We start from the raw sequence: 16,956 nt of genomic DNA on the forward strand, positions 1-16,956 counted from the left end.
CAAAAGCCTGAATGTTCGTGGGGATTTAGTGTAATTACCATAAAAGTATCTACTATTACTAGAAAGTATCACTATTACTAGAATCTCAAATGTAAAAAAGATAGGAAACTCCTATCCTAGTTGTAATTTGTAAAAAACGGTTGCATGCACCATATTTTCACAAGAGGATCATTCTATAAAATCAAATATTCATTTGGACTCTGGATTTTGTGTTTGAAATTGTTGTTTACATTTGGGTCACTTCCATGTCTTGATAATTCTAAATGACAAGAACTTTAACTAGTGAATTTACCGGGGATTTATGACTAATCCTATCGTAAAGTCTAGCTCGCACCCTTCTCTCTATCCATTATCTATTTCATAATTATTAGCAAAAATTTCAGATTAGCAGCATATTATATTCTACAGATATTATATGCGGGTTATGGTGAATCTTGTTGGAAATTATGCTTAAATCTAGAATTAAACAGTGAAAGATGATATGCTGTAATTTTAAACTTTTTTAATTTAACCGCTGTGTGTTTGTGAAACGCTATGCTTAAAGCAATATTTGGTCTACTCCGGTGCAATGATCTCAAGATCAAACTGCTTTCAGGAATAACAATACAGTACTCTGGTGTGCACCAACCCAGTACTGTTAAGATCTCCTCGATCTAAAAGACCTTCCGGTCAAGGTAAAAATCTCATCGATCTCAGAACCTTTCGGTTCAAAATCCTTCGGTTTTAGGACAAGTTCATGGGGGCATAGTTTCTGCAGCTGCAGCACAACAACATTAACAACGCCAAGATCTCCTTGATCTGACGTTCGTTTTCTAAGCTCGCGTGTGTATATCCATGAGCTGCCCAAGGACGCTATTTATAGACCTCTAAAACCAGCTCAAGAGTCACTCGTAATTAATGTGACTGTTACAATTCTCAATGACAATTAAGATTGTAACATTAATGCATTAAATTGCTCTAAATGCTGTTGTAACTGCTACATGCAATAACTCCTAAATATGAGGCAATCAATGGACGCATTGCTACGAAACGCGAGGGTCACGTCTTAGCAAATCAGACGAACATCGTCGAACAGGCGAATCTCGTATGACAGACAAACCTCGTCAAACGAGCGAACCTCGTCAAACAGGCGAACTTCGTATGACAGACGAACCTCGTATGACAGACGAACATTGTCGAACGAGCAAACCTCGTCAAACAGGCGAACCTCGTATGACAGACGAATCTCGTATGACAGACGAACCTCGTCGAACGAGCGAATCTCGTCAAACAGACGAACCTCATCGAACAAGCATACCTCGTCAAACAGGCTAACCTCGTATGATAAACGAACTTCGTCGAATGAGCGAACCTCGTCAAACAGGCGAACCTCGTCGAACGAGCGAACCTCGTCAAACAGGCGAACCTCGTATGACAGACGAACCTCGTCGAATGATCGAACATCGTCAAACAGACGAACCTCGAGAACGCCAGGCTCACACCCTCGTGCGAATGCGTAGCTCATCCGGAAACAGCATGCAACGCAACCATAGTGGCAGCCAACGTGACGCCAAAGGGCGCCACCTAGCCCGATGCCTCATTGCGAAGTGCAAATTACGCCTAACAAAGCGTCACTTAGCGCCTCAGCCCGATTAGCCCCGATCCTCGGCCCATTAGCCCACGATCCACGGCCAACGACCCACGACCCACTAGAACTTATGAGGGATTAATTAAAATATAATACTTCTCGGCTTGCCGTTGACAAGCCTCGAACAAAGGGATCTTTTGAAACACCAAAACATTAACTTTCCACTAGGTTACTAAGCATTTATGAAAAGTACTTGTAGTTAATATATATAGTTTGGAAACTCATTTTGAAAAGCGGTTTTGACCAAAAAATCCAACAAATCTTAGGGGTAAAAATGAACCAAATAGTTAACAAATAGTTTGTTAATTGTTTGACTAACTATTCGCTCATATTTAATTTGGTAGTTCATTTAACATTAAACAAATAATATTTAGTATTCGAGTTCATTAATGAATAGAATTTAATCGGGTATATATTCGATTCGTTTGCTTATCAAATATTCATTTAAAATTTGATCGCTTATAACTTGTATTATGCGTATAATGTAATATCTTCAAACCACTTATATTTTCTATTTAAGTTCTGTATACTAATTTTGAGAGCCTTAAAGAATCTTAAATCAGTTTTCTAATGAAAATTTTGAATTAAATATATATACATCATAACTATAAAGAAACAATTTTCATTTATGAATTTAAATACTATTTGAAAATTAAATTCTTTAGAGGAATGAATATACTTTGACATTCGATAAAAATATTTGTAAATATTCATGAATATTTATGAAATATCAAGTATTCGAGTCTGAATTCGAAAAAAATCTAGACATGGATGTTCATCTTCGAGTTCGAATTAGATAACTCGATTCGTTTGTTTACCACCCCTAATGGTGATTACTAATTTTCGGCTTATTTCTCTGATCCCTAATATGAGTTGTTGGTGTTTCGAACTTGACGGGGATCCAAAATGTCCTAAGTTGTCGGGCTTCATTGCAATTTATGTCTACTGTTCTTGTTTGTTACTCTTCTGTGCTCAACAGACATAGTGTCCTCTGGGGTTACGAGTTCTTATGTACGTTCTGAGTTTCCAGCTGTTGACATCCCTATCGATAGCAAAGAGTTTGCGGTTCCAAAAGACCAAAATGCCCCTCAACAGGTTAGCCTGCATAAACACTGATTTGTATATGATAATGATCTTCATATTGACTGGTTTAGATGTTGTTTAGTTGCATATTACTCAAGGTGACTACAATGGAAAAGCTGTAATACTCTCATGGGTGACATTTACAAACCCTGGAACAAATGAAGTGTCGTATGGAGAATCTCAGAATAAATATGATCATAATGCTCAAGGGAAAACTACCAACTATACCTTCTATGATTACAAATCTGGATACATTCATCATTGTCTTATTGATGGTCTTGAGGTAACACTATTTACTTATTCAGATACTTGAGGTGCATTATAGCTAACATTTACTGAAACAATGTTAGCATGATACAAAGTACTACTATAAGATCGCAGCTGGGGATTCTGCTCGCGAATTTTGGTTCCGAAAAATTGATCCTGATGCTCCTTATACTTTTGGTATCATAGGTTAGTTTTAATTATTTTGTGCACTCGTTATTCATAAGAATAGTGGGTTTATTTGAATTATTTGACTGCCAGGTGACTTGGGGCAAACAAATAATTCGCTTTCTACTCTTGAGCATTATATGCAAAGTGGAGGACAAGCTGTCCTCTATGTTAGGGACCTCTCATGCTGATCGATATGAATGTGATAATGGTACTCGCTGGGATTCATGGGGCCGCCTTATTGAGCGAAGTGCTGCATATCAGCCGTGGTTTTGGGCTGCTGGAAACCATGACATTGAATATAGACCTGATCTGGTTTTTTTTTTTTCTTTCGATGGCATTTATGTAGTAACGAAACAAATATATGCATGCCAGATCCTATCATGAACAAATTGCTTGCATCTTTCTCTTTTGTACATAATGAGACGAACAAACTGCTGGATTTTTATATACTTGTGCCGAAAATATTTTCTTTAAAAAGCTGTGACACATCATGCAGCTGATGGTTACTAAATTTAATGCAAATGTATAGGCTTACATCAACGAAACTACCCTAGAAATTCATACATACTCAGTAACATGCACATGATCCATATATCTCATATTATTTGATGTTGATGGGGCTTAGTTTTTTTTTTTTAAACTTTTGTTCTTGTTTACAGGGAGAAGTTTCTACTTTTAAAGCTTTTTCACATATATATGCAACCCCTCATGAAGCTTCACAGAGCAGCTCTCCCCTTTGGTATGCAATCAGGCGTGCATCTGCGCATATCATCATGCTTTCTAGCTATTCTCCATTTGGTAATATGCAATTCATTCGTTTGTTTTTACGGATCTCTTGGTATTGCTGCTGTAGTACTCTCGAAACACACAATCTGAACCAAGTTTAAACAAGATATGGGTTATGTTTACTTGCCAGTAAGCAGCTAACATAAATTAGATGATGTTTACTTGCTTATATAAGAAAAGGTGAGAGAGATTAGTGCTTTGTGATTCTATTTGTTCATGTTTCTGCAAACCAGGTATTCATGTTCTCTCATTTGTTTCTTTGGATTTGCCCCCCTTTTATTTCTGGAACTAAGCTTAGGCAGATTAAACTTCTAGTTTTACCCCAGGACCAAACAAAAAAGAAAAGAAAAAAATGGGGAAAGAAAGAAAAATTCCTCTCTCGCAAAAATGTAAAAAAAAAAATCTCTGATCAATTGTAGGTAGCTTTACATGTTTAACATCAAAGAACGATTTCATTCAAAACTTTTACTGCTTCGTAGCATCCTTTTTTTGGGTAAATTGCAGATAAACCTTTTCTCAAAAAAAAAAAGGTTGCAGATAAACCCCTCAACTATACCTTCAGTAACCTCTCGATTGGTATTTTTAGGGTTAAAAATTGCAGATAACCCCTTTGGCTCATGAATTTAGGGGGTGATTAGTTTTAATAAGAAAGTTCAAGGGAGAGAAAATGCCATTAGATGTATAGATGAGGGGGGTTCTCTGCAATATACTCTTCTTATTTATGCACTAAAATTGATGCACTGTAAAACAGTTAAATACACTCCCCAATGGACTTGGCTACAAAATGAGCTGGAACGAGTTGACAGGAAGAAAACACCTTGGCTAATAGTTCTAATGCATCTCCATTATACAACAGCAATGAAGCTCATTATATGGAGGGTGAAAGTATGAGGGCTGCTTTTGAAAGTTGGTTTGTTCGTTACAAAGTCGATATCGTCTTTGCCGAACATGTTCATGCCTATGAAAGATTGGTATTTTCTCAAAACCAACTTTGTTCATAACGTATTGCATTTTCTTATAAGTTATATTTCTTCAATGAATAGTGCAGGGGTAAATTTCACAAAACACCCTGACGCTTATGAATCATAGAACACCCCCACGAACTTTCGACATTATACTAAACCACCCCAAGCTACTTCAACTCTTCACTAACAACGTTATGAGTAGAGCAAAAATTCTAAAGTACCCATTCTACTGTTTTACATAACCTTATCAGAAAACCGCTCTATAGTAAACTGGGGTAAAATTGTAAGAGTAACCGAACTTCATTAAAAGTTTTTCTTTTCCCCTTATTCATTACAGCACAGAATCTCCAACATAAAGTACAACATCACTTCTGGCATCAACTATCCAGTGCCTGATAAATCAGCTCCAGAATATGGAAACGTTGGTAATGGAGGAAATTCAGAAGGTTTAGCTGGAAGGTAAACTTAAATATTATAGTCACGCTTAGTCTGCGAGAAAATAATTTCAGGCATTTAACAATTTTATTTTTAACATGTAGGTTTTCTGAGACTCAACCGGATTACTCTGCGTTTAGGGAGGCAAGCTATATGGCCATTCAACATTGGAACTGAAAAATAGGACCCATGCATTTTACCGCTGGAATCGAAATGATGATGGAAAGCATGTTCCTGTTGATCATGTTATTTTCCACAATCAGTACTGGTGAGTCAAATAGAAATCTTTTAGCTTCTATGCTTACAAGGATTTTGAGCCATTTTGGCCTAGTATTTTAGACTTTGGTAAGTTATGTCCATTAGTATAATGGAACTATGGACATATCATTAGTAGATCCATGTGTTAATGATGGGTAAATAAAAATACAGGAATAGCAATACTGGAGGAGGAGACTGAAGAAATACCGCCAATCTCAAGCTCTCGACAGATTACCTGCAACTTATTGAGCAGTCTTTACATTGTTGAATGCTGAGCGAGAACAGTTATATAGCATGTAATAAAGTTAATGATATTTGATATTGTTCTAGTGCTAAATTAATAATATAAATCATGCAAAAGCATTTTACAGGGTGAGTATTCTTTGAAGTTTGTTACTGAATTCTGCTTTTTTTTTTTAATTTTTAGCTTCACAGATTTTTCATTATATTTGTAAAAGAGTTCAATGATTTAACCATATTCTTGCTCCTTTTAGTGTTGTATGATGTATGATTTAGTTGATTATCACAAGGAGGGTGCTAGGGAAAGGCCAATGATCAACGAATATATTTCATGCAAACGATAATATATACAAATAATACACACTGCCCTCTCGCATTATATAGAACTAAAATCTATCTGTGCCATTTACATTTGTGATCAAAGACAAGTACCAACAAATCAAAGAATGAACTAGAAAATATGGTAAAAAAGACCACATAACAAATCAATGAAAAATAAAATGACTCTCAAAGTATCAAACTTGTCATCACATTCGCCGACTTGGTCAGTATCCACAGCATATTGATTGCCGATAGACTTTTCTCCTGTTTGTAGCTCGAAATCTTCTTTATGGCTCGAAAATGTACAACATTATATGACGAGTCCAGTAGAAAAAGTAAATCATGAACTTTTTGTAACCAACTTTTATGGGTCTCGGAAAATTGGCTGTGCTGTCCATTTGAGATTCACAAACAGTTTTCCTGATTTAGCTCCGTCTAATGGAAAGCTTTCTTTGACCTCACCCTCCAGAATTACCCTGGTTAAGGTCATGATGCATCGTCCGATAAAATTCTGAAAAAATAGAATCACGAACATATGATAAGTGGGAACAAAATCCTTTTTCCCAATAACATCCGTAGCCGCGATGAATGTTATTTTACCTTGATTTTCAAGCCAATCCAACAGCCAGTGTGCAGCAGGATTAACTGCAGATACCCCCCCCCCCCACCACCCTAGTATCGTTGTTCTGAACTTACTACCCCTCTAGTTTTATTTTTGCAAAAGGCCCCACGAGTGGATTTTTTTGACTGTTTTACCATCCAAGAAAGTGATTTTTGACTAATTGACCCACTTGTGGGTAAAAAAGTCCAAAAAACTTCACGCATGGCATCCACAAAAATACAACTAGAGGGCAAGTGAACAATGATACTTCAAGGGGTCTATCCGCAATTAACCTATCACAATATGAAACATGAATTTTCACGTTATCAAGATTAAAAGCTTCAAGAAATACCCACCTTTCCAAAAGTGTCATGGTCCCAGACTTCCAAAATAAGCAGATCATGTAGCCCATCTTCCACCACTATGTCGAAAGTCTGATTCCATACTGGATGCAAGGTATCATGTAAAACCTGAAGATGGGAATAAAAAAACCTGCAAAGTTATATTAGGTATAAGAATTACATATGAATTCCAAGACCTTACCCTTGTTTTGTTCTTTGTTCCCGATTTTTTCATAGTGATCACAACAAAAGGGTCTGCCTTTCCCATAACATCCATCACAGGCAATTCCTCGGCAGCTATAATTGTCACGGAAAGCACTCCTCTTACAATGACCTCTTTTTTTCTATGAGTTAATGTCTTTTCGATCTCAGCAGTCTCAGCACCATCAATCTCACTCTTCATAGTTTTTTCCAAAGTCGTAAGAGAAAGCTTTTTATTGATGAAAGGATTAGTAAATTCATTTTCCATGCCAAAAGGGCAGTACAGAAGCTCTAGATGTACCTGGTGAGGTAAAAAGAAATGCATCAAACAAAATATGGTAAAACTTGGGGAAGAACACGGAAGGTGAGAATGGGAGCGGGTAATAGAGATGAAACATCATGTGCAAGCTCCCGAAAAATACCAAAATGCTCTCATACATAATTTTCTCACTACATCTCTCACAAAAGAAAACTACATAAAACATGCTACCTAAGTAAATACAAATACTCTTCAAAACTTCATTTTAATAATTTAACATGGCCAGCCCAAAATGGTTATCCACCTTTCGATATAGTTTTATGTTTTTAGGACATGTACATTTGCAGAAGAAATGTCCTTTTAGCATGCATGTCCATCAAATATTTGTTATGAAACCCCTAATACGTCAAACAGAACTAGAAATAAGACGACCATCATGATTCTTGAGCTTACCTGGCCCCTGTCTTTCCTGTCTCTCTGAATTTCTAAATCTTTAACAAGCTTCAGCCAAACAACCTTCACTTTCCCAGGCTGAAGTTCTTGCAACTTAAATTGAGCCATACCAATAAGTTCAGATGCTTGTACCCCTTCATCATCATAAACCTTGACGATCAAACGTTGGGTTGACACATCTTCAACTATGAACTCAAAGTGTTCATTCCAAATAGGATTCAATTCATTGTTCTGTAAGTAATCCAAGTTATTTAGGAATAATATGATAAGAATATCTTAGAAAAGAAACAAAGATTAACATGCACACTTACAATTGTTTTGCCAGTCTTCATCCTATCAGGTAGTGGACGTATATAGACAACAGCAAATGGATCGGATTTTCCTACAAGATCCTTGTTTACTAAACCTTTAGCTTGAACAAGCTTTACTTCCAAAACTCCAACAGGTTTCAACTCTAGGTCACTACACAAGAGGACTACAATTATTCACACTTTGGAAAAAAACCAAACATGCATAATACAATAAAAGGTGCACAGGTAGCATTATCATACCTATAATCACCAGGTAAAATGGGAACAATTTTCCGTACAGGCCAGGTAATGGAATCTTCAATAGCATTGTGTATAGTATCCTGAAGAAATATTTAATATCAAGGAGATTGCTCTGCATAATTTCATTCAAGGGAGAATTACAAGAAACCCTCTTTATCTATACCTTGTTCTTCAATAAAAATCTTCATCTAAAAAGTTTATAAAACCCCTCATCTATGATGGTTAATGAATAATTTCTTAACGGGATTTTATTCTTCAAACATCCAGACCTTTGTACTTGAGTAAACGTTATTGTCCGCAGTTATGATTTTGGGAGTTAAAAGGAAAGAAATATTGAAATGTTACTTCTTTTGATATAAAGTACTCTCTTTCTTTTTTTGTATTATTAAACTAAAATTCTTAATGTTGACGTATAACCAAATGTTTAAAGAACCAAACTCCATTGCAAAACTAACCATTTCTTTAATTATCATAGATGAAGGGTTTTCTTGTTGAACTTTTTAGATGTGGGGGTTTATTTAAAAATAGCATATAGATTAAGGGCGTTTCTTGTAGTTTGCCATATATTGCATAAACACAGGAAAACATAAAATCAGATACAGAGCAGAGCACTTAGAACCTCAATAGCATCAGCAATACCAGGAAGAGATGATAGTTCACCACCAATAACCTTCAGCGTAAAATCTAGGTTTTTCTACACTTAGGAGAGAAAGATGATGTTAACCTTTAATGCCACACCTAGTTATAAGGCAAGTTATCAGAAAAGTAATACTATTTCACCTTCTCTCTTAAAGAATAAGAAATAGCTCCAAAGCAGGGAAACTCTTCCACCAACGGCTTAAAGATTAAACGGAAAACTCCAGTGAGGCCGACGTTCTTGACCTGAATTAGAAACATGTAACTGAGAACACAACTGGTAAGTATTTAAGTATATATTCAGTGGTAATGCGAAAATTACGAAATAGTTCATCAAAGCAATTAGAAAAATTAGATAAAACAAATTTGTCATGAGAAATATATAAGTATAATCTTGTTACAGCCTACCATAAACCCGACTTGACTTATGCTACAATTAGTTTTTTTCTAAAAATTTCCATCAGCCATTAAAATGTAGGAGATATTAAACAGAAATGATCTTCATTGAGATTCACCAATAACGCAAGTTGCGTTGTGATAGCCATAAGTATGCATGAGACTCTAAACATGCATGTATATAATATAAGTAGTCTACATTACCTGTATAGGAAGTACAACGCCAAGCATGGTTTCAACAGAAAGGACAATATTTGGATTCCCATCCCATTGCAGCTCCAATTCCATGGTTATACCAGAACTATCATCATCATCATCAATAATAGCTACCCCTGAAGAATGTAATTATATCATATGAGCTTTTTTGTCAAGAAAATTCATGAGCTAACTTGTGATACTTGGGAGTGGAACTGTGATAATAGAACACATCATCATAAAGCTCATCTTTTTTCAAATATTACAAAACCGTACCTGTAAATTGTGGTGCGACAGTACCAAGAGTTAGCTTGGAGAAGTTGAGAGAAGCTAACATAGGCATTCTATATTGTTCAAGGATTGGCTCCACTGAAGTTCTTATGAGCTCAGATGCTGCCTGTAGCAGTGAAACGGCAAGAGAATTAGATCATTCAATACAATCACATGCAGATATTAATGTTGAATACGTATAACTAGGCCCTATTGTTCAGATTATAAATCGCAATGAAAGTTCACCTCATTGACATAAGGCCAGATTTTTGTGAGTTCATGGTTAAGCCACTTCAGCTGCAAGTGCAATAGAATTCAATGAATAGAGTGACAAAAAATATCATTAAAGTAAACCAATAGGGAAAAAGATCAATGGAGAGTGAAAAGAATCATGTCATGGTTCAAAAAAATAAGTTCATCTGCAAAATTACTCAACTTCTGGCGCTGGGAAAAAACAACCCATGGAGGGTAGTACTGAGGTGGAAGTATTTTTTTTGAATCTGCAACTGTCATCCTTGCAAAAGCTGCCACTGTAGCTGCCTAGAGAAAGGAAAAATGCATGTTAAAATCTCAAGGACCAAAGCATTCGGTAAATTAATAGCAAATTAAGAAAGCATTCTCCAAGCGTCCAGATGTACTGGCATTCTTCACATCAAGGTTTTAAATATCGGTTATCGGGGATTTATCGGACGGTCAAAATCCTTATCGGATAGCGGAAATCGGGGATATATCGGGGATAAGTAGTATTTATTGGAGTGATATACTAGATGGTGTATATATAATATAATAACCAAAAAATGTAATCTAACCATACGCAATGAAATATAAACATCCCAAAGTATAAATAATCATGTTTAGAATCACTAACCAATTGTAGAAAGCAAGTCGGGTTGGGTTTAATAACTCACTAAATAACTGCCCATTACCCGAAAATTGAACTCAAAATTTGGCCCGATAAAGACGATATTTAGAGCCTCCCTTATCGGCCAATAAGTACCTTTATCGCCGATAACTCGCCGATAAACCCCAAAAAACGATAACCGATTAAAATTCCTACTTATCCTAGCGGAAAGCTCCCAAATCTGATAACTCGGCGATAATATGGGATTATCGGCCGATATTTAAAACCATGCTTCACATCTGAATATCATTAGTCTAGGGGGGAAATGAGAATACAAAAGTTAAATTGGGAAACGAGGTAGAGTATATTATCCACATTGAGGACCTCCAGGACGAGGCTTGGCAGGGATGTTCGTGATGTAGATTCATGACTACTAATTTGGGAACCAGATAGATGTAAACTTTTTTTTTATTTCGTCTGTTGTTTTTTAAGCAACCTAAAAACTGTATAATTCTTTATGCTCCATTGTGTATGAGCATTGACAATCATAGTTGCCATATGAAAGGCGACGGATAGGAATTCACAGCAACTCTAATTACAAGCAAGCGGCAGTTGCATGAGACAGCAGTTGTTCATATGGATTTGTAGTGGCAGTTACTTGGTTCAATTTGCAAAATTGTGCAGTTGTAGTTATAGTTATAGGTGTTTGCTTTGGGGTATTACATTTTTCTATTATATTGAAGATCAGTTACAACTTTAGTTGTGAGTGCACTTCTAAGTCACAGTGACACAAGAAAACATATTTTATTCAAAATGTTTCGGTTGTATAACTATAAACCTTCCCCAAACAAACATCATGAATTTTAGAATCTATGAAGTTTCATTCGTAATGAAACAGGACAGCCATATCCCACTGTCTATTGTTGACATTTACAGAACTAAGATACACACACACACACACACGTTTATATATTATTTTTTTTATTTTTATTTTTTTACTCAATAGCCACAACCTACACCACAATGTAATTATAAACCTTAGCATGAGATATGATTTCTTTGCTCTGGTAGATACTTTCATTGAATCAATCACTATATATATATATATATATATATGAGAAAAATGTAGAAACTTGGTACCAAGCACAAATTTTATGCATGATAGTGAGATGTCACATTCCCATCCACTCCCCAACCCATGTGAATGTGGTCCCCCATTTGAATGAGTGGAGAAGAATATGTCACCTCACTACCAAGCACAAAAACTTAGTTTGGTACCAAGTTCCTCCATATTGCTCTCTCTATATATATATACATATGTCATAAAACCGTTAATTTTACTATCACTTGATCCATTAATAAATACAACTCAATATGCCTAATTTTTTATTTACATGTCATCCGAATAAAATAGATCAAAATGAACGGAGTGGATCAAGTAAATTGATTGTGTTATATATATATATATATATCAAAATGAAAATTTGAAACCCAAACAAAAACACCATCAATTACTTCAATCTAACCAAAATATGCAATTTTTATTCATCCAACAAACAATTTCACAAATGGGTCATCAAGAAAATAGGAAGAAAAGAAAACATACCAAATAACGGCGCTGCTTGGATCGAGCATTCTCTTTGCGGATGAAGGCCATCATAAGACCCAACCCACATGCAACCCCAAGAAAGAGACCCATGAAGAATCCCATGATCTCAAACAAACTACAGCACAATAACAAAGCAAGCTTTTGAGACTTTATGGGTTTTTTTTTAATTTTATTATTAGATGTGATTTCGTGAAGAGAAGGAAGGAGTTGGAGAGAAGAAAGGAAGGAGGAAGAGACGAGAAAAGGGTGAATTTTTTTTATGGGTTCTTTTTTTGGGGGGTTTAAATTTTTGGTTATTATTTGAGAGAAAAAAAAATGACAACGAGGAAAAAGCATTAGATTGTTCTGGCAAACACTTTACATTATGGTCTCTTTATTCCTTATCCCTGTAATACACGTAGCTTTTTGAGAAGGCCACAGATTAATATTATGAAAATGCTTCATTAACTATGTTATTATGATCAATAAGTAGTAATAGTTGTTTAGTTTATTAGGTTGGTGACTATTAATGATAATTTTTAGTCTTTTTCAAAGCAAGTTTTGAAAATTTCATTTCTATGGATTTTTATAAAAGTATCATGAAATATTTTCAATTTGTTGCTAAAAACATTTTACAGTAAAAAAAAATCATTGGCTACCTAAATAGGGCTACATGTTTTATTTTATCTTCATAATTTGAGAAAATTGTATCCAGACATTTTGCACCATCGATCACATTATGTAACTTATTTTTTTTCTATATTTGATAATGACAGATAGACTGTAGGTAATTGAACTAAATGATGTTATTGTGTCTGTGCATGCTCTTTATTGGATGAAGGAAGGTTCTTAAAGAAATGAAGTTAACAACGACGAACGAAGAAGCGAAATGCGATAGTACATATCTTCTTATTTGTCAATATCAAACTCAAGAGATAACAAGTGCAAGACACTGTTAGGGAGCTCTATTTGCTATTAATTAACCATGTTATGAGAAAATTTTCCTCGTTTTTGAATTTTCTGGCTTTACTATTGATAGGAATTCTCTTGTTGAGACCCTGTGAGTCAATTAAAACCTCAGATTCATACTAGAATCACGATGATTCAGCCCCAAACTAAATTCAAAGGTTCTCTGAGTAAAAACCGTTTGATCATCAAAATATTTGTTATCAGCTATTGACTAAATGATAGTAAATTAAAGTAAAAATAGTTCACGAGAGATAAAATTTTAAGATAGTTCATGAATGAAAATCAAGATAGGTCTTTTATGAAGAGGTGTTCCTTGTCTATTTCTTTTGAAGTCTTGTATGGCTCCTCGTGCAAGTCACGTGGATCTCAACGAGAAACGTACAGCGGGAAGCAAGACTTGGTTCTGTCCAACTTTTTATATAAACTAGTTTAAGGCCCCTGCGATGCACAGATTTGTTTAATATATAAAAATTAATGTAGTAAAAGAATGCAAAGTAAAACAGTAATAATATATAAGTAGTCAGAAATAATACAGTCTAAGTTGCATATATAGTTTGGAAAATTAGAAAGTTTGAAAAACTTGAATCAGTTTAAGATCATATATAGTTTGAAAAATATAATTGTATAAAAACGGTATTCAGAAATATGGTGGGAGTTATTTTATTATTTAGAAGGTAGAAAAAATTCAAAATTAACGTAAAATGTCAAAAAAGTACCAAAAATGGGTAAACTTAAAAAATGAAAAAAAAGAAAGGTTTGGAAAAATGTGAACATGGGAAAATAATATTTGAACATTTTGTGTGAGTCATATCAATATTTAAACCGTTATAACTTTCCAAAAAACTTGGTAAAATAAAAGTGTAATGTCGAAAAACAAAGAAAATATAATACCTATCATATAAGGGGTGTATGACATCCACTTGACGAAAATAAGAGACAATGTAATACCAAAATCAAATAAAGTCAGTGTAAGAAAATTATATATGATTGCAATTTAAGAACATCATCAAACCATAAAAATAAACATAAGAAGTACTCAATTAGTTAAATAAAATGTAACTTTCACATACTCTATATAAACATAAGAAAGAACAAAAATATTAAAGTGAAATGAATTGCCATTGGAGAAAAATAACAAAACATAATATAAGAGAAATACATTCTAGTAAGATTATATTGAGTTCATCACTTACCAATAGTAAAGATAAACAAAGAAACAAACAGATCTGAAACAGAAAAATATAATTATATAGAAATAAAAGAAAAATACACTTGAATTCAATAAGATACATGAATTGAAAAATAAAATTTTAGTTTGTCAAACATGCACACAAGCATGCATCACTACATACATATATATTACAGGACACGCTCAGATAGAGCTAACAAATTTATCTAAAACTTAAAATCACATTAGAATAATTTCATGCTATGAATTAGTCGAAAGGGGAAATTTTTCCAGCGTGAGGTGGGTGAAATAATTAGAGGTGAAGAAATAAAAAGGGGTGAGGAGGTGGGTGAAAGGAGATGTGGGTGAAAGGCAAATATGGGTATATGTCATTTTTACCATGTGTCATTTTTGCTGGGTGACGTTTTCAAGGGTATGTGTTATTTTTGCCAAGTGGCGTTTTCAAGGGTAAGAGTTTTTAGTAATAGTATATAGATGGGCCGGGCTCCGAGTTAAAGTCATCTGAACTTAAACCCAGTCCATAACACATAGGTTTTGGATATTTTGGGCTTGGCTTGTTTTATGGAAAAGAAAACTTATTCAAACTATATTGTAACACAATAAATAAATAATTATTACCATCTTAGGTATTACTCCAGAGTCTAGACTCAGCTGAGAAGAAATACATAAACCGTAAGATAGAAACTCCGTTTACGTACTTCAAACCATTGATGAAATTAAAAAGTTAGAAGTAGTATATCTTAAACCGATTGATACTTTATTAAAAAAAATACTAAATTTCTTTATTTCTTGAACCCCCCTTGTTCCATGTAACATGTTATTTAAATAATAATAATAATAATAATAATAATATATAGATGATAAATGATTATTATATAATTTAAGAAGTGAAGTCTCGATCTATAGCAAGATGTTGTTGGTAGGCTTTGGCAACTTTTATGCACTTCGATCTATGACCAAAACTCTATTCATCAATTCACTGACTTGCAAGGTAAAGTTAACTTGGATGGAAGCGTAACAGGTGGATGCATGCATTTCAATTGCATTTTATTTTTTTAATTATAACTAGCTAGTGTGTACAAAACTTTGAAGTTTGATGCAAGATAATGGTATACAATAAGAAATCGCAACAACTAGCGCTTGTTATCAGAAAACATAGCTCAACTCATTTACAAGTGGCATCAAAATGGATTTTTTTTCCTTCACAAAGCGACATCACGTACAAGTCAATATCGCCAATTTAATGTGTTCTAAACAAGAATCTGGATTATTCTAATTTTTCTAATCAACTATGTTTGGAAATGTTATATAAATCGATAATGGACACTACCCTTCGTGTTGTTCCAAATATCGTAAAAATAACCATTAGCCGATAAATTCGGACAGTTCGATCTAAGTGATTAAAAACACGGATCAAACAACTGGATGTCATGTGTTAGTTTTAGGATTTGAAATATATATCAATTTTTTGTAGTGAAAGCATAAAGGTTTGGACAAACTTTCAAAACCAACTTATTTAGAAACTTAATTGGAAAAATCGACCCATTTGAAATTTAATTGCCAAAATCGACCCAGTTTTAGCCAGTTGGCTTAAACTGGATCGATTTTGGCGCAATAATATATGAAAACTTCACGGGACTTGAAGTCACGTGAAGCTTAAGCACGTTGTTAAGTTCCGTGAAGTTTTTTAGCAATTTTTATCAAAATCGACCCAGATTTAACCAACTGGTCGAAATTGGGTCGATTTTGATAATTAAGTTGCAAAATGATCGTTTTTTTTATAATTAAGTTTCTAAATACGTTGACTTTGAAAATTTGTCCATAAACTTTTTTATGCACATATAACCGTGTAACATTCAAATCAAGATGAGAGGAACAAGAGGACAACATTGATTCGGACAGCCTCAAAAATTTCCCGCTAAGATCCCGCTATTTGCGTGGGCCCCGCACCAAACAGATTGCTAACAATGGCGACCGAAGGCGAAGAGGAGAGAGAAACAGGCGAGCCCCCCGCCGGCTCGCTCCCAACGCAACCTCCCAGGCGCCATCGTCGGATCCAGCCTCTGCCCCGTCGAGAGCCTCGATTACGAGTAAAAGATTACATCTTTTTACTTTCTTGAAAACAATATGTACACATCAAGTGGGGCTTTTCGCAATTTAATTTAATATTTTGTAATTTTTTTTTTGTATCTCAGGATTATAGAGAACGATTTGTTTAAGCAAGACTGGAGGAATCGAGGGCGGGCTCACGTACTGCAGTACGTGTTCTTGAAATGGACCTTCTGCTCCTTGGTTGGGATACTCTGCGGCTGCGTC

At 34.8% G+C, this 16,956-nt stretch overlaps 3 protein-coding genes across 3 annotated transcripts in view; 2 read left to right on the top strand and 1 right to left on the bottom strand.

Moving 5' to 3' along the window:
* The window catches only part of LOC109829077 (phosphoenolpyruvate phosphatase-like), a 7,416-nt gene extending 1,457 nt beyond the window's left edge, over window positions 1-5,959 (top strand). The window contains 13 exon segments of the mRNA XM_020396154.1: window positions 2,544-2,722; window positions 2,793-2,993; window positions 3,061-3,163; window positions 3,236-3,326; window positions 3,328-3,457; window positions 3,805-3,943; window positions 4,683-4,769; window positions 4,772-4,902; window positions 5,234-5,355; window positions 5,436-5,481; window positions 5,484-5,599; window positions 5,761-5,771; window positions 5,774-5,959. Coding sequence (XP_020251743.1) covers window positions 2,544-2,722; window positions 2,793-2,993; window positions 3,061-3,163; window positions 3,236-3,326; window positions 3,328-3,457; window positions 3,805-3,943; window positions 4,683-4,769; window positions 4,772-4,902; window positions 5,234-5,355; window positions 5,436-5,481; window positions 5,484-5,599; window positions 5,761-5,771; window positions 5,774-5,838 — 1,421 coding nt within the window. The 3' untranslated portion in view covers window positions 5,839-5,959.
* Window positions 6,132-13,125, bottom strand: LOC109845725 (synaptotagmin-5-like). Its single transcript, XM_020414999.1, has 13 exons — window positions 12,501-13,125; window positions 10,489-10,593; window positions 10,300-10,350; window positions 10,060-10,180; window positions 9,793-9,920; window positions 9,337-9,438; window positions 9,176-9,250; window positions 8,557-8,636; window positions 8,317-8,467; window positions 8,006-8,236; window positions 7,295-7,594; window positions 7,108-7,221; window positions 6,132-6,661 (listed from the first exon to the last, which is right to left on the bottom strand). The coding sequence occupies exons 1-13, from the start codon at window positions 12,837-12,839 to the stop codon at window positions 6,515-6,517; spliced, it is 1,944 nt and encodes a 647-aa protein (XP_020270588.1). The 5' UTR covers window positions 12,840-13,125; the 3' UTR covers window positions 6,132-6,514.
* LOC109829084 (putative chloride channel-like protein CLC-g) overlaps window positions 15,960-16,956 on the top strand; it is a 6,508-nt gene continuing 5,511 nt past the window's right edge. Inside the window, 5 exon segments of the mRNA XM_020396166.1 lie at window positions 15,960-15,992; window positions 16,598-16,679; window positions 16,682-16,730; window positions 16,836-16,950; window positions 16,953-16,956. The exon segment at window positions 16,953-16,956 is cut by the window's right edge and continues 97 nt beyond it. Of these exon segments, the coding sequence (XP_020251755.1) occupies window positions 15,960-15,992; window positions 16,598-16,679; window positions 16,682-16,730; window positions 16,836-16,950; window positions 16,953-16,956 (283 nt within the window).

This window comes from Asparagus officinalis, chromosome 1 (assembly GCF_001876935.1).
Source record: "Asparagus officinalis chromosome 1, Aspof.V1, whole genome shotgun sequence".
NCBI lineage: Eukaryota > Viridiplantae > Streptophyta > Magnoliopsida > Asparagales > Asparagaceae > Asparagus > Asparagus officinalis.

Coding starts and splice junctions, on each gene's coding strand:
- LOC109845725 (XM_020414999.1), bottom strand. CDS start 12,839: ATGCTTTTTCCTCGTTGTCATTTTTTTTTCTCTCAAATAATAACCAAA. Junction 9,251..9,336: donor CTTATTCTTTAAGAGAGAAG/GTGAAATAGTAT, acceptor TCCTAAGTGTAG/AAAAACCTAGATTTTACGCT. Junction 8,468..8,556: donor ATTTTACCTGGTGATTATAG/GTATGATAATGC, acceptor CCTCTTGTGTAG/TGACCTAGAGTTGAAACCTG.